This window comes from Sus scrofa, chromosome 1, assembly GCF_054392235.1.
Source record: "Sus scrofa isolate SSC_HxYL_T2T_F1_AM1 chromosome 1, Sscrofa_HxYL_maternal_Yorkshire_Landrace_v2.0, whole genome shotgun sequence".
Taxonomy (NCBI): domain Eukaryota; kingdom Metazoa; phylum Chordata; class Mammalia; order Artiodactyla; family Suidae; genus Sus; species Sus scrofa.
Genome location: NC_139383.1, coordinates 212,106,342 through 212,131,600, shown reverse-complemented (window position 1 = coordinate 212,131,600; position 25,259 = coordinate 212,106,342). Strand labels below are relative to the sequence as shown.

The following is a 25,259-nucleotide window of genomic DNA, read 5'->3' as shown; positions in this document are numbered from 1 at the left end:
ACCTCTTCTTTAGGAGCACTCACTTTAGAAAATAAAGAGATATAAAAGCAATAATGATGCTAAATCACTTCAATTAAGTTTCCTGATACAGTGAAAGAGAGAGAGGCAAAGGGATTCTCTCACCAGAATCTTGAAGGAGGCAACTCAAGAAGGGAAGAAAGAAGATGTGCTCTAGAAAGTGCCCAAGAAACATCTGAAGACAGATATCTCATTGGTAGACACATATGTCCATCTGGAATCTGCAACAGTGTACATCCTGGAGATATTAAGTTGCAATTATTTGCTGCATATGTGGAAATCTGGATATGGTAACTGATGCTGTTCCTTATGAGTAGAGTGTAGAATGAGAAGATGACTTGAAGCTTATGACAATGAATTTGTCTCTGAGACAGAGAAGGCGAGCCTGCAAAGTGCACAGAGATGGAGTAGTTAGGAGTCAACCAGGGAAGAACAACTTTCAGATAGAAGCAAAGAAGAAAATAAAGGAATGGGAGTTTCTGTTATGGTTAAGCAGATTAAGGACCTGAAATTGGTCTCTGTGAGGATGTGGGTCTGATCCCTGCCCTCACTCAGTGGGTTAAGTTCCAGCATTGTCACGAGCTGCAGTATATGTCATAGATGTGGCTTGTGTCATGCCTGTGGCATGGGCAGCAGATGCAGATCCAATTTGACCCCTCATCCGGGAATGTCCATATGCTGCAGGTGTGGCCAAAAAAGAAAAAGAAAAAAGCAAAAGGATGGAGAATTGCATAAGATGAAACTTAAAGAATTATTTATATGTGATATAGGATTCTACACTGAATCAAGATCCTTCCTGGACCCATGAGTGATTTTGGGAATCACCTGACTTCTCTGAGCCTCAGTTTCTTCATATAAAATATAAGTGACACTATTCCTAGAGTGGTAAGTAGTGGACAGTGTAGAATATTTATGAAATCTTAGCAGAGTATGATCCATAGATTGATGGCTAAACAGGTAGAGGCTATTGTTTTTGTTTGCATACGAATACAAATGTAAATAATGAATTATCCTAACTTTCTCTGTAACTGACTGTAAAACACTGCAAAAGACAATTGGGAAACCATGTCTTCTCAATTGTATGTACTTATATAATACATACGCATATATGGTACACATGAATATAAATATATACTACAAAATATACTACATATAATATACTATATGTCTATCTGGTGATTCTGATACCTGTACACATCCTCCATCCTCACAGCTTTCCTGGATCCCATTCTTTCACTGCAACATGACAGTCCTTTCCTTCTTCCCAGTATAGAAATCCTCATCAACTCTACATTAAGATTTACTGCCCACTCACACAACTGTTTTCTTTCCCATTATGGTTTCTGGCTGTCAATTTCCCCTTAAGACAAGAAAGTCACCAACTCCAAGCAGAAGTTGAGTGAAAGATCTAGGTTTGTGAGAAAACTCTTAGATGACTTCATGCTCTCTGCCTGTCAAGCACTGCAGATCCAGACTGTTCAGCTTCCAAGAAACATAGGAAATAGAGGGAACTCTGCCCAACACTGAATGTAGGGGAACCCAGGAATTCAGCTCTGTCTCTGTTGGGTGCTTCCACGTGCTAATGGCATCCGGAGGGGCTCCCCCAGCTCAGGACTCTCAGTGGCTCAAAAAAACCCAAAGCCCAAAGTTCAGGAAACATGGAGGTGGAAGTCAGCAGCAGCTGGAGAACTTGGAATGAGAACAGAGGTGTTTAAAGTTTTCACTGGAACAGGGGGCAGGTCCTCAGAACATGGAAATACATGGATGAGTTGCACTGAGGCGGCTGTTTCTCTAGAACATTCCTTTTCATAGAATGAGAAGACTGAAGTGGATGCTGAGAGCAGCGAATTATCACACAAATGTATGGACACTAACAGTGTTTCCAGCATGGGTGACATGGATATGACAGCAGCCTGCAGAGCATCAGGAGGAATGAGGGTCCTCCAGTGCCAAGTGCAAACCTGTTTCCTCCTTAGAACCCAGCAAACTATCACAAAGCAGCGAAGGATATTCCTGGGGACAATGAAACCCAAGGAATTTCTTACATTCCATCATGATGGAGCTACTTTGAAAGATGAACAAAATAAAACAATGCTGAACAGAAGGCACACAGGCAGGAATTATAATACATTTAGGAACCAGTGGAGTAGAGCCTTCCCAGCAGGACTTACATAAGCAATGTGCACACTGGAAGATGACAACATCTCAAGTATCAGATATCTTTGTGGAAATTCATTTATTTATTTTTGGCAATTTGGAAAGAGAACATTGATGGATCAATCATCTTTCTTCTCTTTGCAGTTGGTGTATACTGCACTGAGTAGGAATATTTAAGTCAGAGGGACCTTTCAAATACATTTAGATGTCTGGAAACCTTCCTGAGAATTAGGGTCCAAAGAACAGGCAAAAACCAGTCCTACATTACTTCAAAAAATATCATCTTATTAATGAATGTTGTTTTAAGTAATATTTTTATTTCAATCTTACAGTACTGTTTTATGTTGCTTTATAGGTTGTGGCTAGAAACATAAATCAAGACAACTATTCTAAGCAGTGTGGCTGACTATTGAGGTCAAACAAGACTCTTCAAGCTAAGGAGCCCTTTAAAAACCTTTACTGCTTCTGTCTGGGAATCGCATATGCTCTTCTACCTTGGTCATACAAAGTCCTCTTCAGAACCTATATCTTAACCGTTAGATAGAACAATAAAGAGAAGAGACTCTTCACTAGGGTCTCAGTAGACAACAGAAGGTCCAGTCTGGGCTGGACATGAGACACAAACTTGTTGTCTTTGGGAATGTGAACAGCAGGCTGACATGAAGAGGACTCCTGGGAAACCAGTGAGGTACTTGTCCACTGAACAAACAATGGACAACATGAGAGCTGGGAGTCACTTATTTGGGAGGACTTCCTAAAGACTGTAGCCTGGAGAACAGCCTCTCAGACAACTCTAGGGATCTGTTCCAGGCAGATGGGGGTGAGGTCAGTACATAAATGATTTCGGCAAATGGGGAACCTACCATCAAGGACACATCTGGGTAGAAGGCTGTCACTCCTCACAAGGAGCAACTGTTAATGATTTTACTGCATTGCTAGGTGTGAGAAGAGGCAAGAAATTGCTTTCATAAGATTTTCTCCTAAAATGATCTGAAGGTCTGCACTGTCACTTTTCCAGAGCAGAGAGTGCCGCCTTCCTGATCCCCACCCTAACCTCCTTTCAGGGTGTATTAAAGTTCAGTGGCTTCATTCCTGTGGAACCAGATGGAAAGGGACTTCTTAGCTGTCATCCTGAAGGAGGATTGTCAGAGCTCATGTGGACAAAAAATGTTTGGTGCTTTGTTTTTGTTGTTCTTAAAATCACAAGAAAAATCAAGACTTAAAAAAATATATATATTCCAGGTGCCTGCTGTTGGGGGGTTAATAAAGTTATTCTACTATATTCAATTGAAGAAATCACTGATAAAATCTTGAGTTCTTTTTTTTTGTCTCAATTGGCAGAAACATCTACCCTCTTCTAGCTACTTAATAGGGATTTTGTCAATTTTTCATTAGAACTTAAAAGTCACTTTAGTTGACTCAGACCATACCCTGTGGTGCCCTATAAAACATCAGACAGCAACACTTTTGGCATCGGAAGTGGAATTAAGAATCTTTTGTCATCTCACTCTCCTCCAGGTATTTCATTGGTACCTCAAGATCATCCATGAAGCAGCCATGTTCGTCCCTTCCCGTTGTTCATATGAACCTCGCCCTTCCCCTCTGCATTGCCTTGTCCCCATCTGTGCAGCACTGAAGTTTGCTAACTTAGAATATGTCATTGTGTCAGTGGAAAACCACTTCCATATTTCACATTCAAGACATTCAGACTTACACTGCTTTTCTTTTCCATAAAGCAACTGTCAAATTTTACTTTCAGGAAAGTTGCAATGAGAAACAAAATATCTAAAGTCTTGAAAATGATAGCAATTGCAGCCCATTTGCCTTCCTTTACTTCCTATATTTTTCTTACCTCATCATGAATTTGAACTTGCCCTATAAGCCCCCGAAAGGGAATATAATTTCTAAAAAATTTAAGTGAATAATCATATACAAATAAAGAAAAGAAGACAATTTCTCCCTTGGCAATAGCCCAGGCCACACTGCCCTGCATTCTCAGAGATAGAAAGAGACAAAGGAAGAGAGAAAACCAGCCGGATCCACTGATGAATGAACAATGGAAGACCACTAGTTTCTGTGACATAAGCTTCTCATGAGAGACAGATTCATCACTGAATCTCCCACCTTCAGCTGAGAAACTTTGAGGATAACAAGCGTTCATTTGTTTAAAGAAAAGACCTGACTAACAAAATTTGTATTGACAAACACAAATTATTTGTCTACTCAAACTGAAATGATTTCAGTTGAATAAGTCCTCACAGCTGGATACAGAACAAACATTTGCTCTCAGCATCTGAGGGCTGCTCAGCTTTGATACCTGAGGACACAGGTCAGGAGAGGAGGAGGTCACCACTGAGGACTAGGGTCCTTCATGCAAACTCTCTAGGGGCAAAGGCAGGAGTCCGGGAGGATGAATTACATTCCCAATAAATAAATAGGCCCCTCCACAGTGAGGAGATTTTAAAGTCCTCAGGATGTAGTGAGTCTGCCTCAGAGAGGGTCCAGGAGGTTAGGAAGGGCGCTCTGTCCCTCTAGAGGACAGGGTGTTACTAAATGTGACACCCCCCTTGTGAGGGAGGTGATGCTGGGAAAACACAATCATCTTGGAATTAGAATCTCCACACCCATATTCTCCTGAAAAGAACCAGGATTCCTGTCAGGGATATTGGCCCAGGCTGTGGAGGACTATAAGTCCCCAGGAAGAACATGGTGGAAAGAAAGGACAACGTCTGTAATTGTCCTGACCTCCTGGTCCCCTGAAGCAGAACCACATGGATCTGCATGGATCTGTTCTAGAAGCAAGAGAAACATAAAAGAATATCATTCACTCATAGTCACTGGCCTCTTCTGTTAATCAAATAGTAAATAAAACCCCTCTTCCATTTCAAAGCCGTTAATTTCCAAAGGTGGTCTCGTAAATCCCTAAGTGAATACAGACAGACACCATAGAGCTGAGAGATTTGGTCTCCTAAGTAAAGAAGGTGGGAAAAATGGAGCCTAAGATCAGAGGTAGAAATTTGCTCCTACAATGGAGAAGAGCAGTATTATGAAGGAAAGGGATTCACACACACAAAGAGGATGTGTTTATACACCAACATCACTTCTGACTCTGAGACAGACATTTCTTATTTGATTGATAAATATCCATTTGCATGGACATATCTGAAGTTTCTGGGGGAAATTAAACTTCTACGACAAAATTAATGGTTCACAGTGATGATGTTGTCTTGGACAATATCGAGAATACATAAATGAAAACCAAAAAAGACGTGAAAGTGTAGAGAAATGTTTAGAAAATGAAAATTACTGTGTTCCCTGTTTAATGGCCTTGCTTAGAGAGAATGGCATCAGAGAACCTACCCCCAAGGTCCCCCTAGACACCCATCTCAGCCAGGCCAGCAGCGCCCTCATTTCCCCATGGCCTTTGTGTTCTCTCTACTGACGGCCCTGGTGGTGTTCAGCTATGGCCCTGGGGCATCTCTGGGCTGTGACCTGTCTCAGAACCACGTGCACGTCAGCAGGAAGAACCTGGTGCTTCTGCATCAGATGAGGAGACTCTCCCCTTCCTTCTGTCTGAAGGACAGAAAAGACTTCGGGTTCCCCCAGGAGATGGTGGAAGGCAGCCAGCTGCAGAAGACCCAGGCCATCTCTGTCCTCCACGAGATGCTCCAGCAGACCTTCCTCCTCTTCCACACGGAGCGCTCCTCTGCTGCCTGGGACTCCACCCTCCTGGACAAGCTCTGCTCTGGACTCCATCAGCAGCTGGAAGACCTGGACCCCTGCTTGGTGCAGGAGATGGAAGAGCAGACATTTGCCCTGGGAATGGCTGTGAAGAGGTACTTTGAGGGAATCCATCTCTACCTGAAAGAGAAGAAATACAGCGACTGTGCCTGGGAGACTGTCAGAGTGGAAATCGTGAGAGCCTTGTCTTCAACTACTAACTTGCAAGAAAGGCTGCAAATTGCTAATGTAGACCTGGGGTCATCCTGACATGATTCTCATTGACTAAGATGCCATTTCATCCTAGCACATTCATCTTTTGTCATTTTGAGAACCTCTTATTTTGGATCTACCCACAAAATGCATTGAATTAATTCAGGTTATTCCTTTTCAGTAGTAATAAGAATTAATGTTTCAAAATTATTCAACTACAGTGGAATCCGTCCCTTAGCAATGACTGTCCTGATGTTACTCATTTATATATTGTTTATTTACTTATTTATTCTGTTATCATCTTTATATTTTCATATAAAAATATTTAAGCTTACATTGTATTTAAATTTATAAAATATGCTATAAATAAATATCATTAAATTTTCATTTTATCTTATTAATTATGAAGAAAACTTCTTGTGTTTTTTTTAATTCTGAAATCCAAAATCCTTATTTTTCATATAAATCTCAGAATGATATTTGTCCATTTTGTCCTATGGAATAGTCCTACCATTTTCCAGAAAATGCTTGTCAAAAGGTGGAACTCCATGGGATTGAGAGAAGTTCTGCAAATTATGGAAAACTGTCAGTCCTTCTGTCATGGGTGGACCTGATTTATATTCAGTCAGCAAAGAGTGGCCCATGTAAATATCTGATGGAAAGACTCACCTCGTCCTGGGAAGCTGGTGACATGTGGTGTGATGGGGGACCTGGTTGCTTTTCATTGCAAAATTAATACATAAGATGTACAGTCATCTTTTCATTCGAGATTCTCACCGTGAAGTTAAGAGAAGATGAGTAACCAAATAGATGCAAATCCAGGACTAGAGAACCCAGAGGAGGTGACCTTCAGGACAGGGACCGTCCTTACGCTCCTGTGGCCAACGACGCTCACCCAAAGGGAGCTGGTGGCTGAGAAGAGAAGAATGTCCTGACTTGGGTCACATAACAAGTCACATCTGGTTTCCAGATCTGATCTTTTCTCCAGAGACACACATGGGGTGAGGCAATCAGACAAAATATGCACACACACAAAAAGGGGCCAAGAGATCTGCCCCACATGAGGTGGGTGCAACAAGAAAGCCTTTCACTGGTCTGCTTCTTGCTCTGTTTTCCTTTCTCTTTCTCTCATTTGCCTACACTGTCTAGTTGACATTTTCTTAGCTCCTTCTAAGTTTAAAAAATAAGTTGCTACAATTATCATGCAGGTGTCTTATATCCAAGGGAGAGTCTTTCTCTGAAGAAGGTGTCATGAAGCAAAATTTCTTGGTCAAAATACTGCAAAATACTTGGTCAAAATACTTGGTCAAAATACTGCAAACTGTCCACGATAAAAATGATGATATTAATCATATTTGAGAGCATATATGTTTATATATGTTTCCACGCATTGGCCAAAACAGGATCTTATCATTCCTTTTTAGTTTCTGCCAACCTGATAGGTGACAAATAGCATCTAGAAGATCCATTAGTTGTCCTTTTCCTATTGATGGTCACTGTTTTCAGTCACAGCCCAGTCAGGAAAACAGAAAATTTCCTCAAGTCTTCTAGCCCATCTCTTGGGACTTGCATGGAAGCACTCTAAAAGAAAATAAACCTGCTGGCAAAGTAGAAATGGGGTGGATGGCATTGGAGCCCCAGCATCACAGAGCAGAGCTGAGATCAGATGTGGAGCGACACTTTAGCTTCAAGACCAGCACATGAGGACAGGAGACAGCCTTTCCCATCACATCCACTGGAAATTCAGGTTTCTTCTCTGAATTTCCTCTCCACAACAAATGCTGCTACTGCTTTGCATTGTCACTTTCTCACTTATTTATAGAACTTGACTATTGGAGTTCTCTGGTGGTCTCAGTGGATTTAGGATCTGGTGTTGTCACTGCGAGGGTGCGGGTCTGATCCCAGGGCTGGGAAATTCTGTATGTTGCAGATATGGAAAAAACGCAAAGATTTCATTACCATTTTTTATACGAAATCCGTGTTGTCCAGGTAGAGGACACATAGTCTTTAGGTCCTCAACTAGATCTCAGATCCCACACTCACACTGTGTCCCTCCAACCTCCCTGGTGCCCATTCTGAGTTTCATTTGTGACATAAAATGTGGTTTTCCTGTGTTCCGGGCCCAGAACTCTTTTCAGTTCAAACTCATGAACTAGTTTGTGTTTTGTCCTAGTCTAGTTTTCAGGGATTTAAAAACACTCTTGATGCCAGTATATTTCAAAGATGAATTCTGGAATCATATACTCAAATGCTTATTTGACAGTTGGTATCTAGTAAGCATCTCAAATTTAGGTAATTAACAATTAAAATCTCCTTAAAAACACACAAAAGCAAACATAATCAATCAGCAGAACCTGTCCTTTATCTCTGTTCCTTAGTCAGTTAATGGTAACTCTGTATGTCCAGGTTCTCAGGGTAAAGTGCCTGACATCATTCTCCACTTCTCTCTCTCACGTCCTGCATCCAGTCTCGACGTAATCAAAGTTTTACATCACTGAGGGTTTTCATGCAATAATTTTTAAATCTTTGCATTATGTGCATCAGGCTTCTATAATCTACCAAATCATGTTAATAGCTATGCTGAAAGCATCCTTGAATTATTAGGTAAATATACTTAGGATTTATTAATCATTAACATGCCTACTAATTATTGTAGTTATATTTTTCTTGCTTCGCATGCATAGTTTTTTTGATAATCCCTGAAAATATTTTCTTATTTGACCTATTTAATATACTTGAACCAGAATTTTTTTATTCTCAGAAAAGAATGTGGATGATATTTCACTTTTTCTCACAAGGGGCTAAAAATAATTTTAACATATTTGCTGGTATTTTCTTATCTATGTCCTTTTCACTAGTTCTTTAAGATAATTCTAGAACACAATAATTTTTAATTTGTATGGAAACACAAAAGACCCCCAAGAGACAAAACAATCTTGAGAAAGAAAAGTGGAGCGGAAGAATCGGGTTTCCTGACTTCACACTATACTACAAAGCTACAATCACCAAAACAGTATGTCATTGGTATAAAAACAGAAACACAGATCAATGGGATAGGATAGATTGCCCGAAATTAGCCCACACACCTATAGTCTACTTATAAATGACAAAGGTGACAAGAATATACAGGGAAAAAAGATAGTCTCTTCAAGAGGTAGTGCTGGGGAAACTGGATAGCTTCATGTAATGAATGAAATCAGGACACTTTCTAACACCATACACAAAAATAAAATCAAAATGGATTAAAGATTTAAGTGTTAGGCCAGATATTGTAGACCTCCTAGAACAAAACATAAATAACACTCTTTGACATAAATCACAGCAATATCTTTTCAGATCCACTTCCTAGAGTAATGAAAATAAAAACAAAAATAAACAAATGGGACCAAATTAAACTTAAAAGCTTTTGCATAGCAAGTTCCCATCGTGGCTTCATGGTTTAGATCCCTGACTCACTCAGTGGATTAAGAATCTGGCATTGTCACAAACTTTAGAGTAGGTTGCAGATGAGGCTCAGATCCGTTGTTCCTGTTGCTGTGGCTTCAGCTCTCATTTGATCCCTAGTCCTGGGAACTGTATATCCTGCAGGTGGAGTCATAAATAGAAAAAAGAAAAGGCTTTTCCATAACAAAGGAAACCGTAAACAAAATGATGTGACAATATTTGCAAATTAAGGAATTGACAAGGGATTAATTTCCGAAACATACAAACTCTTGAAGCTCAATAATAGCAAACTAATCAAAAAATGAGTAGAAGACCTAAATGATGGGCATTTCTCCAAAGAAGACATAAAGATGGCCAAGAAACATACGAAAAGATGTTCAACTTCACTAATTTCTAGAGAAATGCAAATCAAAACTACAATGAGGTATCACGGCCTTCCTCAAAAAGCCAACAAACGAGTAGAACAGCCTTTGTCAAAGAGTCAACAAACTATGCAGACTACAAAGGGTGCAGAGAAAAGGGAACTCTCCTACACTGTTGGTTGGAATGTAAATTGGTACAACTACAATGGAAAACAATATAGAGATTCTCAAAAAACTAAATATAATTCTTCCATATGATACAGCAATCCCACTCTTGAGCACATATCCAGGAAAAGCATAATTCATAAAGATAACTGCATCCCAATGTTCCTTGTAGCACTATTTACAATAGGCAAGTTGTGGGAACAACCTAAATGTCCACAGAGAGAGGAATGAATAAAGAAGGTGTGGAACATATTTACAATGGAATATTAGCCATAAAAAAGAGTGAAATCATGCTGTGTGCAGCAAGACGGATGGACCTAGAGATTATCATGGTAAAAGTGAAGGAAATCACACAGAGAAAAACATCATCTGATATCACTTATATGTGGAATATCAAAAAAAAAAAAGGATACTAATGGACTTGTTTAGAAACAGAAACGGACTTACAGACTTTAAAAACTAAGTTATGGTCAACAAAGGAAACAGGATGGGGGAGGGATAGACTGGGGGTTTAGAATTGGCACATGCACACTATTGTGTATGGAATGGATGGTCAATGGGGACCTGCTGTATAGCACAGCAAACTCTAACCAAATTCCAGGATAATCTATATGAGAGAGGATTTGAAAAAGAATGGAGATGTGTATGTGTTTAACAGAAATTATCACAACACTGTAAATCAATTATACTTCAGAGAAACTTGGAAAAAAAAAAAGATACTTCCCTGAAGAATTTGCAAGTCCATTCTAAAAGCTATAGGCTGAAAGTGATCCTAGGAAAGAGTGGGAAGGCCCTTAATTATTGTGAAAACTCTTTCTTCTACAAGCATTTTCAGGTTATTTATCTATGTAAATTTTATCCTTAAATCCGGCCTATATTCCTCTGTCTCCTTTGCCTATAAAAATATTCATATGGATGCCTCTAAAAAAACTTTACAAGTGAAACATAACAAATAAAATGTCAATATGTGGACATAAGCCAAAAGCCTGATATTTGACTATTTGAAATATGTAGAAGCATCTCATCTAATCTCAGCACATCATTTATTCATCACCATGGACTGAGGTTTGGCTGAGATGTGAACATGGGGTTAATAACCTGCAGTAATCATCCAGGCTTAAGGAATTAAAATTGACCACCCAAAATTCTACCAAGCTTTATATGTTTCATTTAAGACATTTCAACTTTTATTCTTCTAATAATTTCCTATAGTTCTGCCTTTTCAAGGACAACATCCTGCCCTTTCTTTTTAAACTCTCTCACCCCAGCCTTCCCCACATTTTCTCTCTCAGGGCCTTATAACTTAGAATCACATAAATGCTTGATTAATTGACTGTCCAGAGCAGTGGCACTTCTACATTTCTTATTCCCACCCAGTATCCTGCACAGTATTAGGAATACTATTGGTCTTTGGGTTTGTTAATAAAAGCAATAAATGTTACAAACTTAAAAAATTGTGCCAGGAAAACTGTTTGAAAACTACAGTCTGGCTGCATTTTCTCTGTGGGTGACTCCTGTCTTCTCGGGTGACCAGTAACTTTGTTAATTGGGCATCTCCTTAGTCTTCCCTCAACGTCCTGCATGATTTAGTGCAATTATTTTCTTTTCCCATGGTACAGTTTGCTCACCTTTCAAATAGGGAAAATGAGAATACTATATTCGATTCAATATACCATTTCATGTTATATTTTCTGTATAATAAGGATATAACCACTCATAAAGTTATATCAGTGAGCAGATTATAGAAAGCATCAGGGACATATTAAGCCTACCTATGACAGTTGTTACTGTGACAACTGTACACAAAACTGTAAAGCCATTAATTCATGTCCACCAAAAGATGATTATTCCATATCTGTGCCTTGTTCAGACTGTGATTTTTTTAATGGAAAAATTCTACCTCTGAGAATTAAATTAGGACAGCATTTTTAGTATTGTACAAAGCACATATACAACATTTTTAAATTCTTCAAGCAAATGAAGTATTCTAATAGCTGTATCAAACATGCCATTAAAAATACTATTTTTTTACAATGTTAATTCTTCCAACCCAGGATCATGGAGTGTCTTTCCATTTCTTTGAATCCTATTTAATTTCCTTGATTAATGTTTTATAGTTCTCAGCATATAAGTCTTCAACCTCCTTGATCAGGTTTATTCCTAGGTATTTACTTTTTGGGGGTGTGGTTTTAAAAGGTACTGTATTTTTATATTCCTTTTCTAATATTTCATTGTTAGTATACAGAAGTGTCCTCAATGCTTGTACTGGACACTAACTCTTCTTTCTAACAATCTAGTCAAGGTGAGGTCCTGTGAAAGGCATTTCAGTAACATGAGATGAGTAAAAATTATTTACTTTTAAATTATTATTTATTTCTTGCACAGTCACGAGAAATGATCAAACATGATCATTCTCACAATTAAAAGCAAACAAACAATATTGAAAACAGTAATGAGTTTGCTTCCATTGAAGCCAGGAAGGTAAAATTATATTAATGTATGCTTTTAGAATACAAAAAGTAAAGTTTACATACCATTTGATAAAATACTTATATTTTCTTTGTTTAATATTTAAATTATTTTCAGAAAACTATTTTTCCCTTTTTATTATTTTGGTTGGGCCCACAGCATGTGTAATCTCCCAGGCCAGGTACTGATCTGTGCCAGAGCAGCCACCTGGAGCTGCAACAGTGACAATGCGGGATGTTTAAACACTAGGCCAGTGGGGAACTTGTCATTAAATGATATATAAACATACAAAAAAAGTTTAAGATATTTAATGTAAAATAAATATGTTAAGTTAAAAATAAATTTAATTTTAATATATAAAACATAAAATCCAAGGAGTTTCTAAACATTCCTCATTTTCAGCGCTTTAATGTTGCAGCTTTGAAAGACTTCAGGAAAGTCATGGAGCATCCAAGGGCACAGCTCCCCCGACCTTGGCTCCTGAGGTGGCAGCGCCCCAATTCACCCCCTTACCTCCAGGGCATCTCCAACACTACCCAGTGGTCCCATCTTCACCACGTCCCCCTTTCTCTGAGTTGTCCCCGCACGCACTAAAAATAAGCCCAGACCTGTAAAATCGGCTACAACTCAGATTCCGAGGTTCGCACCACTCTGTATACGGAATTTTTTTTTTCCAAATAATGCCCTACTAAAGTTGGTGGGCGTAAGCAAACAAACAAACAAACAAACAAAAAACAAAAAAACAACTTACACAACTCAGGGGAAAGTCCAGAAAACACAAGGTTTCATTCTCCCTACCGGACAAAAACGTCACTGGCGGGGCTGGGACAATGCTTGCTCCTCAGAACTCACCACCACGAAACCGAAGGTTTCTTTCGCACTATTAAAGCAACACAAAATCGCTCCGTGAAAATGAGCCGCTTTTTTCTCTCACTCTGCTGGATACTCAAATCTACAAACGCAAAAGTTAGCTTTTGCCCAACAAACCCGATAAAGAGACATCCCCGCCCTCTTGCGACCGCCTAGAGAAGCACGCTGTCCCTGGACCCAGAGAAGGAAACGCTGTGCTGTTAGAGATACCGGCAAGCTCCCAGGCTGCCTTCTGGAGATTCACTGAAATACTTAATGGCCCACATCTATTTGCTAGTGGCAGGAGTGATGCTCTGCTCCATCCTGGCTTGCTCTCTTGGCAGAACTTGTTAGCCCAGAGAAGAGGGATCTCTTTAGACTTTCGATACAGATGAAAAGGATCCCCTCTGAGTTACACGTAAAAAACAGGACTGACTTCAATTTTCCTTGGAAAAGAGAAAATAACACCCAAACCCAGACATCTCAAGGTCCCATTACCCCCATCTGATGCTCCAACAGATCGTCAACTTCTTCAACACAGAGGACTGTCATGCTGCATGGAACAACATCCTCCTCCATAAGCGACTCTCCAGGCTTGTTCGCAGCCTGGAACAACTAGGGAAGCAAAGGGAAGAAGACAAACTACCTTTCCCCTCTTTGCGAATTGTTGTCTGGAAGTATTTCCAAAGAATTCACTGCTATCGAAAGAAAACAAATATAGCCCCTGTGCCTGGGAAGTTGTCAGAGTCGAAACTGAAATGTGTCTTTCCCTTATGTAACAATCCTCAAAGAAAAGTCGACAGAGAAAAAAGTCACACTTGTGACAATCCCTAATCAATCACGTTAGTGTTTGATCTGCTGCCTAAAGCAATCTTAACTCATATTTCCACAGGTGCTGAAAACTATTAGAAACAAAAATCATGAGCTTACAAAAATATGTTTAGAGAGAAGAATATGATTTATTTCATTCAATAAACATTTTTAAAAGAGTAATTTCTTAAAGCTGATTTTTACTGAGGGAATTTGCTGATCTTCTGTGTGAAGTTTATTTTTTAATGGGAAAGTTATTAGCAGTCTGTTGTTAAAGCCATATCAGTTAACTCAATGCTAGCTGCTGTAACAGGTACACAGAAAAATGTCAGGATTCTAATCATTACAGAAATTCATGTTTCCTTTGCATTACAGAACAATGCAGGCACTCCTGGTCAGGTATGTCTTCTGGATGGCTCTCCTCCAAACAGATTCAGGGACTTTTTTGTGGCTTTGGCATATTTAACAGATGACTTCGAATTTGTCTGTAGTAGTTCAGTCTGTTCCAGACTGTGGTAAATGGAAACTTATTGTGGATCACATGGGATATTTTCAAAGGACAGGACACTACAGGGTGATACCACTTCCACTCACAATAGTTGTCCTAACTTGATGCTCATGGGAATCTAAGTGCAAAGAAGTTGGAAAATTATTAGGTGGCTGATCAAAGAGAAGTTCAGTGAATAAGACCACCCTTAACTTTACACTATTTGTTCCAAAGATATTCTATGCAGAAAAAAATCAACCAATATGCTTGTTTACACATACTTTAAGAACATCAGTCTGAATCAAAGTCTGATTCCACAGTTTCAGCTTGGAGAGGATAATATGGATTCAGTTCAGAGTTCACAGCATTGCTGACTCTATGAAAGGAGCATTCAAGTTGATTCCCACAGGATAGGCCAACAGGGAAAATACCCACACATGTGGAGACATTAAAAGTTGTTTCCTGATTACCTGAGAGAGACCAGAAAAGCATGATCAGGCAGCTCCTTGCAAGTTCTTGAGGATCACTGAACTAAAAGTGAGAGTCTTCCAATCTGGTCTGTGATTTTTCGCCCTGATTTTCTAAATACTGAAAATGCAAACTTGAAGAAAATACTCCTGTAAATAATCTTCAAAAAAACACCTCACACAATATTCCATTATAACTTTCCTTGTAGAACTACAAAGAGTTTACAAAATATCTTGGATTTTGTCCTTGTAGGTCATATTTAATATACATCAGTATTATTCCTTCTCCTATTTTTACCATTGTTGTTTCTTTCATGAATATTGATTGAGCTCCTGAAATAATGGGCTGGACTAGATGTCTAGGAAATGAGGTCAAGTCAGATGGTTTCTCTCCCTTTTAGGTATTTTACAGATTCCTCAGAGATATTCTGAGGATACAATAGGTCAGGTCATGTCTTAGTCTATTCCTGCTTCTTCCACAGAATAGCAAAGACTGGGTAGTTTGTAAAGAGAAATGTATTTCTCAGAGTTCCACAGTCTGGAAATCCAAGATCAAGGTATCAGCGTGGTGGGGTTCTGGTTGAGAGCCTGCTTCAGGTCTCACACCACAGAGTCTCCTGTAACCTCACAGAGCAGAAGAGTGAGGGGTTAATCTCAGACCTCTTTTATAAGGGCACTGATTCCACTCGTGAGGCCTCCGTCCTCATGCCCTAATTAGCTCCCAAAGGCTCACCAACTAAAACCATCATTTTGTGGGTTTGGACTTTAAAAATAGGAATTTTGTGAGGATTCAAACTTTCGGAGCATAACGGTCATTGAAGGCTTCAAGCTAGCACGTAGCAGAGAGAACACAGTCATGCTGAATAAATAAAGACAAAAGAGCAGGTTGGCAGGCAAAAAGAGCATACCAAGGACTCAGAACACAAACCCTTGAATTTCAACCTATAGTAATGCTCTATTACATGCAATTTTGGAAATCAAACTGCAATGGAATGGAATGAAGATATAGGAGGTAAACTGTCATTTATCATCTTTGGGAGGCATCTCCAAAGTATATCCTGATAAAGGCAGTAACTGCCCCATCAAAGAAGATCCAAAGTATAATGTGGTAAATTATCTGGTGGCTGTGAGCTGTGTGAATCAGGGAGAGTTTGAGTCTAGATGTGTGGCTCTGTATATGACACCTGACTAGTAATTTTGTATTGTTACAAACTGAGGGCAAGTTAGACCTAAAGCAATTCTCCTGAGTTTATTATGGTGCTAGGAAAAGGCAGAAAATTGTGATTTCTTGCAACTTGAACCTGCAGAGCCTTATGCAACTTAAAGGAAAGAGAATCCTGGTGGTTTGAGCAATAATCTCAGACGGCATTACTGATACCAATAGGAGTATTGTGGAAATATTAGCCATTGTCTTTTTTAATCCCAGCATATATGGCCATGAGAAGAAAAAAGAGCTTGGTCATTCATAAATGCCTTCCCATAGGAGGAGAAAAATCTGAGAAATGTTAGTTAAAATTACTGCCTGAGTGATTACACTGGGACTGGTGCAAATGACACTACAGAGATAGGACAGTGTCCAGTTATTACTGAGCTGATTTGCCAAGATGATCACATACCTATTATTTAAATACCAGAAAGTAAAGTCCATTGGGAAATTTGAAATTTAATGCAGAAATACAGAGAAAGATGTAAAGTGATGATGATTCTTAAATGACACATTCTCATTGGGAATGATATTGTTCATATGGGTGCAAACAGTAGTTTTTAGGGGTATGAACAAATCTCAGTTATTAACATGGTTTGTCCCACTCCAAACTCAGTCCTATCCAACAAAATCTTATTTCCTATTATTCACTAGTATTCATCTATCTCTTTGGGTTTTCTTGTGTATATTTTAAAAGCACTGACACAGACTTTATGGAACATAAATAAACTGTATGCACAATCAGTGCTATATTGGAGGACTTTATCTGCATCATTGGCTTGATTTCAGTGTCACATTCTGAGAATTGGTCTCTACTTACTTATGAGCTGCTACTGGTTGTCTTGCAGATGACAGTGTGATTTGAGCCTCAGTGTGATTCAGGCTAGAGTAATTATATAGAAATAGAAAATTACATTTGTAAATTAAATAAAAGGTTATATTTCATTATTTAAATCTACTAAAGTTGATCAGCACAACAATAATTATGGGAGTGCTAAACAGGAAAATGTGGACAGTATCTAGCAGCTGGAGAAATTAAAAATCATTTTCTGATATAAAATAAAATGAAAACTTAGGTGCCTCAAAATAGACCTTAAGAAAAATTTGTTTTGCAATGATTTTGAGCAGTTTTGAATGAGGTTTAAGTTGGTAGTATTATGTAAAGTATTTATATAAATATGTATTTGGATATGTAACTTGATACATTCCTATCTATCAAAGTAAATATATTACATCCATAGTCATTTTGCCTCCTAAGTTAAAAAGTTAAATTACAATTCAGTATGTTTTACATTTAATTCATAGCTTAATACTTTTTCTTAACTCTGCATTGAATACAAAACATAAGCTTTGCACTTTCTTTCTCTATGTATATAGTAGAGGATATTTATGGAACACATAGATACACGGTATATTAGTGTCATCTAAATTTCACGGGGGGTAATTAGGAAAAAAATATTTAAAAACAGTCTGTGGGCAGAGGGAAGCGAGGCAGTAATGAAATAAAAAGTTGAAAAATGCTGCCCTAATTCACTTGTAGAGGACAAAGTGAAAAGCAGAAACAGAACTAGAAAGTAAGAGGGAACATTCAGAAAATGGAAATGAATGTGTTCCTATTTAAGACACAGGCCTGAGGGAAGGTCTTCAGACATCCTAGAGAGCAGGGTCACAGAGTCACCCACCTCAGCCAGGACAGCAGCATCTGCAAGGTCCCCAATGGCCCCAACCTCAGCCTTCTTCACAGCCCTGGTGCTACTCAGCTGCAATGCCATCTGCTCTCTGGGCTGTGACCTGCCTCAGACCCATAGCCTGGCGCACACCAGGGCCCTGAGGCTCCTGGCACAAATGAGGAGAATCTCCCCCTTCTCCTGCCTGGACCACAGAAGGGACTTTGGATTCCCCCAAGAGGCCTTGGGGGGCAACCAGGTCCAGAAGGCTCAAGCCATGGCTCTGGTGCATGAGATGCTCCAGCAGACCTTCCAGCTCTTCAGCACAGAGGGCTCGGCTGCTGCCTGGGATGAGAGCCTCCTGCACCAGTTCTGCACTGGACTGGATCAGCAGCTCAGGGACCTGGAAGCCTGTGTCATGCAGGAGGTGGGGCTGGAAGGGACCCCCCTGCTGGAGGAGGACTCCATCCTGGCTGTGAGGAAATACTTCCACAGACTCACCCTCTATCTGCAAGAGAAGAGCTACAGCCCCTGTGCCTGGGAGATCGTCAGGGCAGAAGTCATGAGAGCCTTCTCTTCCTCCAGAAACCTGTGAGACAGATTCAGGAAGAAGGAGTGACAGACACCTGGTTCATCATGGAAATGCTTCTCACTGACTAACAAGCCCACACTTCCTCCTGTGCTGCCAGGTCACAGCCCCTCATTCGTGCTGTTGTCCTGCCATGAACTTAATCAATCTGTCAAAGGTTTTCAGAAATATTAAGCAAAATCCTGTTCTACTCTTTAGGCAGTGGGTCCTTACAGATGCCCCTGATGATCTATGTATTTATATATTTAAATATTTATTTATTTAATAACCTATAATTTAAATTATTTTTATACTTAGTTTATTAGTTTTTATTTATTAAATACTTACTACAGGAAACATCTTGTGTTTATTTTCTCTTTAAAAAAGAAGCTCTAAGTCTGAATGTAAAAGTCAAGAATTATTATTGTAATTCATTTAGCCAATATAATTACATTCACCTCAGAAGTAAAAACAGACTTCCTCCAGGGGTTCCCTGGTAGCTCAGTGGGTTGAGTATCCAGCATTGTCACTGCTGTGGTGCAGGTTTGATTCCTGGCTACAGAACTTCTGCAGGCTGTGGAATTTCTGTGGGTGTGGCAAAAAAAACCCCAAAAAAACCAAAAAAACACTCCTCTAAGTCAGGTTGTGTGTTATCCTCAGGACACAGAAGTGAACATAGATATTTAAACCTTATTGGTATCTTTGATTCTTTTTTAAGGACAGTAACCTAAAAAAAATAATCACTTAATTCATAACTAAATATTAATTATTTTAAAAATAACACTAGTAATACAAATTGCTATCAGGTTTAATGCTATGATGAGAAGAAGGGAGAAAAATGGAATTCCATCAGCAGAAGATGGGTCAAGATAGGTGAGGATATAGTAGTAAAACTATTTGATATACTCTAGAGTTAACTGGTAGACATTTAAGTACAAATGTGCACTGGCAAATTTCCAAGTAATTCCAAAACTGTAAAGGGTGTGGCAAAGAAGGGATCAACTGGGGAAAGAGTACAGAACAAGAAAAGGACTTAGAGTTGAGTCCTGTGACCTTAACCTTAAAAGGGATGTGATGCCACAAAGGAAACAGAGGTGAAGAGCCATATGTTAACAGGACAAGAGCGAAGGCTGAGAAGACCATGTCTGAAAGACGAATCTACATAGAAGGCTCAATGCCCTCAGTCCTTATAGACTGAACAAACAATGGACAACACGAGAGCTGGGAGTTCAGGTATTTGGGAGGATTTCCTGAGGACTATAGCCTGGAGGACAGCCTCTCAGACAGCTCTAAGGATCTGCTCCAGGCAGTTAAGGGGGAGGTCAGATATATATGATTTTGGAAATGGAGTTCCTTGCCATCAAGGACACATATGGGTAGAAGGTTGCTGCCAGTCATGAGGAGCAGATGTCTCTGTTAGTGACTTTACTGCTTTTGTAGATGTGAGAAGAGGTATGAAATTGGGTTCATAAAATTTTCTCCTGAAATGATCTACTATCCGAAGGCCTGATCTGTCCATTTCCCAGGGCACAGAGTGTTTCCTTCCTGATCCCCACCCTGACCTCCTTTCAGGGTGTATTAAAGTTCAGTGACTTCATTCCTGTGGAACCAGATGGAGAGGGACATTTCAGTTGTCATCCTAAAGGAGAAATGCCAGCACTCATATGGCTAGAAATTGTTAGGTGCTTTTTCTTTGTTCTTAAAGTCACAAGAAAAATCAAGTGTTAACAATAAATAAATTTCAGGAGTATGCTGATATAGGGTTAATAAATTTGTTTTACTATGTTTCATTGAAGAAATCATAAAATCTTAGACTTCTATCTTTATGAATTAGCAAAAAATCTGTTTTCTTACTATTTAGTAGAGATTTTGTCTAGTTTTTTTAGAGTTATCAGCAGTTCATGTAAATCAAACCGACTCCCTGTTGCCCTACAAAACAAGAGACAGCAACACTTTGGCATCTGAAGTGGAAGTAAGCATCTTTTGTCATCTCACACTCTTCCCTCTAATTATTTTGTCGGTTTGCAAAGATCATGTTATTTTTCACTCTGCACTTCCTTTAATGGACTCTTCCAGACAAATTATTATAAAGCCCCTCACTCTGGTTTGCCCTTCTGTATTTGGTACACTTGAAAGATTTATATCCAGATTTATATCCCTCTCTGGCCATGAAAGTGAATGTGATCCAAATAAGGTTAAGGAGAGGACTGAGTTCAATATTTTAAAGAATTTACAAAGTGATTAGTCCATGATAAGCAAATAATAAAATTAAGTTATTACTTCTATCTTTATTTCCTTTTTTTATGGCCACACCTGCATTGTATGTAAGTTCCAGGTCTAGGGGTTGAATTGGCACTGCAGCTGCAGGCTTACACCACAGCCAGGGTAACACTGCTCTGAGCCGCATCTGAGACTTATGCTGCAGCTTGCATCAACACTGCATGCTTCATCACTGAGAGAGGTCAGGACTCAAACCCGCATCCTCAGAGAGAGAGACGAGTGTTCTTAACAGGGAATGAGAATACTTTTTATTGTCCTCGTTACTATTATCCATCTAATTTTCTTCCTCTTTACTTTTCTCAATAAACTCTTTTTTATTGTCCAAGTGGATTTATCAAGGATTTGTCAACTAGACAGATGCTCAGCAAGGATAATCTCCATAATCCTGCCAGAGAGGGTTACTTAACCTTCTAGCAACTGGGGTTCGGGGTTCAGTCTCTTGTGAACTCATTTCTCCCTTCTCTCTTCAAAACTGATCACATGAGGACTAAATTAAAAAAAAAAAAAAAAGTGGCTCGACTTGAAAATCGGAAGATAGTCAGCTGATCCAGGAGTGGATCTTCTGAACTTCCCTGACTTAGAACATGTCATCATGTCAGGGGAAAACCACTTCCCTTCTTTCACATTCATGACATTCAGATTTACATTTGTTTTCCTTTGGCCCACAAAACAACTGTCAAATTTTACTTTCTAGGAAAGCTGCAATGAGAAACAAAAAAATCTATCATCTTGAAAATGATAAAGATTGTAGCATATTTGCCTTCCTTTTGTGACAACTTCATCACTGAATTTCCTGTCCCCAGCTTCAAAACTTTGAGAAGAACAAGCGTTCAACTGTTTTCATAAAAGAGATGAATAATAAAATTTGCAATGGGAAAAATACAAACTATTTGTCTACTGAAGGTGAAAGGTTTTCAATTGGGTAATTCCTCTACCTCTGAAGACAGAACAAACCTTTGCTCTCTCAGCATCAGAGGGCTGCTGACATCTTTGATACCTGAGGACACAGGTCAGGAGGGAAGGAGGTCACCACTGAGGACCAGGGTCCTTCACACAAATACTCTGGGGACAAGGGTGGGAGTCCTGGAGGATGAATTATTTTGCCAAGAAATAAACAAGCCCCTCCATAGCAAGGAGATTTTAAAGTCCTCAGGATGTGGTGAGCCTGCCTCAGGGAGTGGGTCCAGGAGGTTAGGATGGGGACTCTGTTCCTCTAGAGGATATGGTGTTACTAGATGTGACATCTCCCTTGTGAGTGAGGTGCTGCTGGGAAAACACAATTATCCTGGAGTTAGAATCGCCACACCCATATTCTCCTGAAAAGAACCAGGATACCTGGTAGGGATATTGGCCCAGGCTTGGAGGACTATAGGTCCGCAGTAAGAAAATGGTGAAAATAAAGGGTGATGTCTGTAATAGTACTGACTTCCTGGTCCCTTGAAGCAGAACCACTTGGACCTGCTCAAACATGTTCTCGACAGAAGAGAAACATTGGAGAAGCTCATTTACTCATAATCATCAGCCACTTCTGTAAAACAAACACTAAATAAAAACCTTGTACATTTCAGAGTGTTTAAGTGCCAGAGGTCTGAAAAATTAATAAAAAATATAGAACATACAGAGCTAGGGAGCCAGCCTTCTGTGTAAAGAAGGCAGAAAAATCAAGCCTAAGATCAGCACTAGAAATGTGTACCTGGAAGAGAGAAGAGCAGTATTAATGCATGAAATGGAGACACACACACAGAGAGGATGTGTTTATACACCAACATCACTTGGGACTTTCAGACAAAGACATTTCTTATTTGATTGATAAATATCCATTTGCATGGACATATCTGAAGTTTATGGGGGAAATTAAACTTCTATGACAAAATTAATGGTTCACAGTGATGATGTTGTCTTGGACCATAGGCAAAATACATAAATGAAAACTAAAAAAGAAGTGAAAGAGTAGAGAAATGTTTAGAAAATGAAAATTACTGTGTTCCCTGTTTAATGGCCTTGCTTAGAGAGAATGGCATCAGAGAACCTACCCCCAAGGTCCCCCCAGACACCCATCTCAGCCAGGCCAGCAGCGCCCTCATTTCCCCATGGCCTTTGTGTTCTCTCTACTGACGGCCCTGGTGGTGTTCAGCTATGGCCCTGGGGCATCTCTGGGCTGTGACCTGTCTCAGAACCACGTGCATGTCGGCAGGAAGAACCTAGTGCTTCTACATCAGATGAGGAGACTCTCCCCTTCCTTCTGTCTGAAGGACAGAAAAGACTTCGGGTTCCCCCAGGAGATGGTGGAAGGCAGCCAGCTGCAGAAGACCCAGGCCATCTCTGTCCTCCATGAGATGCTCCAGCAGACCTTCCTCCTCCTCCACACGGAGCGCTCCTCTGCTGCCTGGGACTCCACCCTCCTGGACAAGCTCTGCTCTGGACTCCATCAGCAGCTGGAAGACCTGGACCCCTGCTTGGTGCAGGAGATGGAAGAGCAGACATCTGCCCTGGGAATGGCTGTGAAGAGGTACTTTGAGGGAATCCATCTTTACCTGAAAGAGAAGATATACAGCGACTGTGCCTGGGAGACTGTCAGAGTGGAAATCACAAGACCCTTGTCTTTATCCACCTACTTACAAGAAAGGCTGCAAATTGCTAATGTAGACCTGGGGTCATCCTGACATGATTCTCATTCACTAAGATGCCAACTCACTTTGTACATTCAACGCTGGTCACTTGAAAAGACTCCTTTTTGCTTTAATCACAAAACTTACTGAATTAATTCCATTAATACTTTTTCAGTAGTAGTAAGCAATTATGTGTTAAAATATTTCAGCTCCCGAGACAATCAGGTCCTAAGAGCTGATTGCTCTGATGTTATTTATTTATTAATTTACATATTTATATTTATTAATCTTGTATTTTATTTAAAATTTCATATAAAAGGAATTCATGCCTACATTGTATTAAAATTTAGAAATATGTTCATGTATTTCATTAAAGTTGCATAATGTTTTATTATTAAATTCTAATGAGAGAAAAGCTTTTGAGTATTTTTAATTCTGCAAACCTAAACCCTTATTTTTTCTATATAAATCTATGTCAGAATGATATTGGTCTATTTTGTCCTATGGAACAGCCCTACCACTTTCCAGGAACTGCTTTTCAAAATGTGGAACTCTGTGGAACAGAGAGGAGTCCTAGTAATTATGGGAAACTCTTTGACTTTCTGTCATAAGTGGATCTGATTTATATCTAGCCAGCAAAGGCATGTCTGTGTAAATATCTGAGGGAAGGAGTCATCTCCTCCAGGGAAACTGGTGACACACAATGGTGATGGACTGACCCGGCACCTGCTACCCTTCCTTACACCTTCTTCCCAGTCCTGCTTTCTTGAACCACTCACTCCTCATACAGCAGCTCACTCCCTCCAACTGACTCCCCTTCCACACAAGTGTCTGCTTCTGTGCCAGTTTCTAACCTCTGACCTCAAGGTTGGTTTTTGAGTAGAAGCCACAGGAAAAGAGCACAAGTAAAATAGGAAATTCTAGGATTATCAAAACCTTGGGATCCCAGCCATGCTATTTAACAGCAGTGTGACCTTGACAAATAACACAGTCACCATGCTCTCTAGTTGTTCCTCATCATTAATATGGGGATAATAATATATTTTCTCATATGATTCTTGTCAGGATTCAGTGACTAAACATACACAAGAGGCATAAAAGTGTGCCTGGCAGAAATAATCAGGATTGTTAGAGGCAGTGGGTACCCTCAGGGAGGACACAGGAGAACTGGTCTGAGGGAGGGAGTGGAGGGCAACACAAGAAAGGCGGCAGTTCCTGGGCAAACTTTGTTTTTTAACTTGGGTGCTGGTTTGACAGTGAATTCGGTGTCTGAATTCTTTGTGCTGTATGCTGAAAATACTTGCAATTACTGTGTATTACCCTTCCAAAATAATTCTTGGGTATCAGCAAAAATTCCTCGACAGAGAAGGTACAGTAGAAAATTCCTTGATCCACTTTAAACAGAAATAATATGGAAAGAAGAGAAATCTCAAATCAATGCAGAAAGTCACACAAATAATTCAGTAATGATGTTTGTGGCTTCTTTAGTATGGGAAGGGCAAGAAAGAGCTTATGATCTCCTTGTTTTTTGGTACTTCAGCATCAGTGCAGAGGCAGAAGGAAACTAACAGGAGCTGCCTACGATCCTCAGGGTGTTGTTGAGATGACTGCCCAGGAGAATGTGTGTGAAAGTGCTTTACAAAGACACAGCTCTACTCATAACTGGGCCTTACATTATAGTTATTGTCCTTGACACTCTGACCTCAAATCCTAGCTCCTGGGCATGAATTTTCAAAGAATCCCTTCCCAGTGGAACATTCTACTCAACCT

The 25,259-nt window shown here is 39.7% G+C and overlaps 3 protein-coding genes and 1 pseudogene across 3 annotated transcripts; all 4 read left to right on the top strand.

Annotated features, from left to right (window-relative positions):
• Positions 1 to 5,592: 5,592 nt before the first annotated feature.
• On the top strand, positions 5,593 to 6,165 carry IFN-OMEGA-4 (interferon omega 4). The gene has a single exon (NM_001164852.1). It carries the CDS (start codon positions 5,593 to 5,595, stop codon positions 6,163 to 6,165), a length of 573 nt encoding a protein of 190 aa, NP_001158324.1.
• Positions 6,166 to 13,673: 7,508 nt separating this feature from the next.
• On the top strand, positions 13,674 to 14,176 carry LOC110255444 (interferon omega-2-like; annotated as a pseudogene).
• Positions 14,177 to 18,081: 3,905 nt separating this feature from the next.
• On the top strand, positions 18,082 to 18,627 carry IFN-ALPHA-17 (interferon-alpha-17). Its single transcript, NM_001195375.1, has one exon. It carries the CDS (start codon positions 18,082 to 18,084, stop codon positions 18,625 to 18,627), a length of 546 nt encoding a protein of 181 aa, NP_001182304.1.
• A 4,343-nt stretch (positions 18,628 to 22,970) lies between these two features.
• On the top strand, positions 22,971 to 23,543 carry IFN-OMEGA-7 (interferon omega 7). Its single transcript, NM_001130232.1, is given in 1 exon segment — positions 22,971 to 23,543. A coding segment is annotated over 1 exon segment (573 nt).
• The last annotated feature ends 1,716 nt before the right edge of the window (positions 23,544 to 25,259 follow it).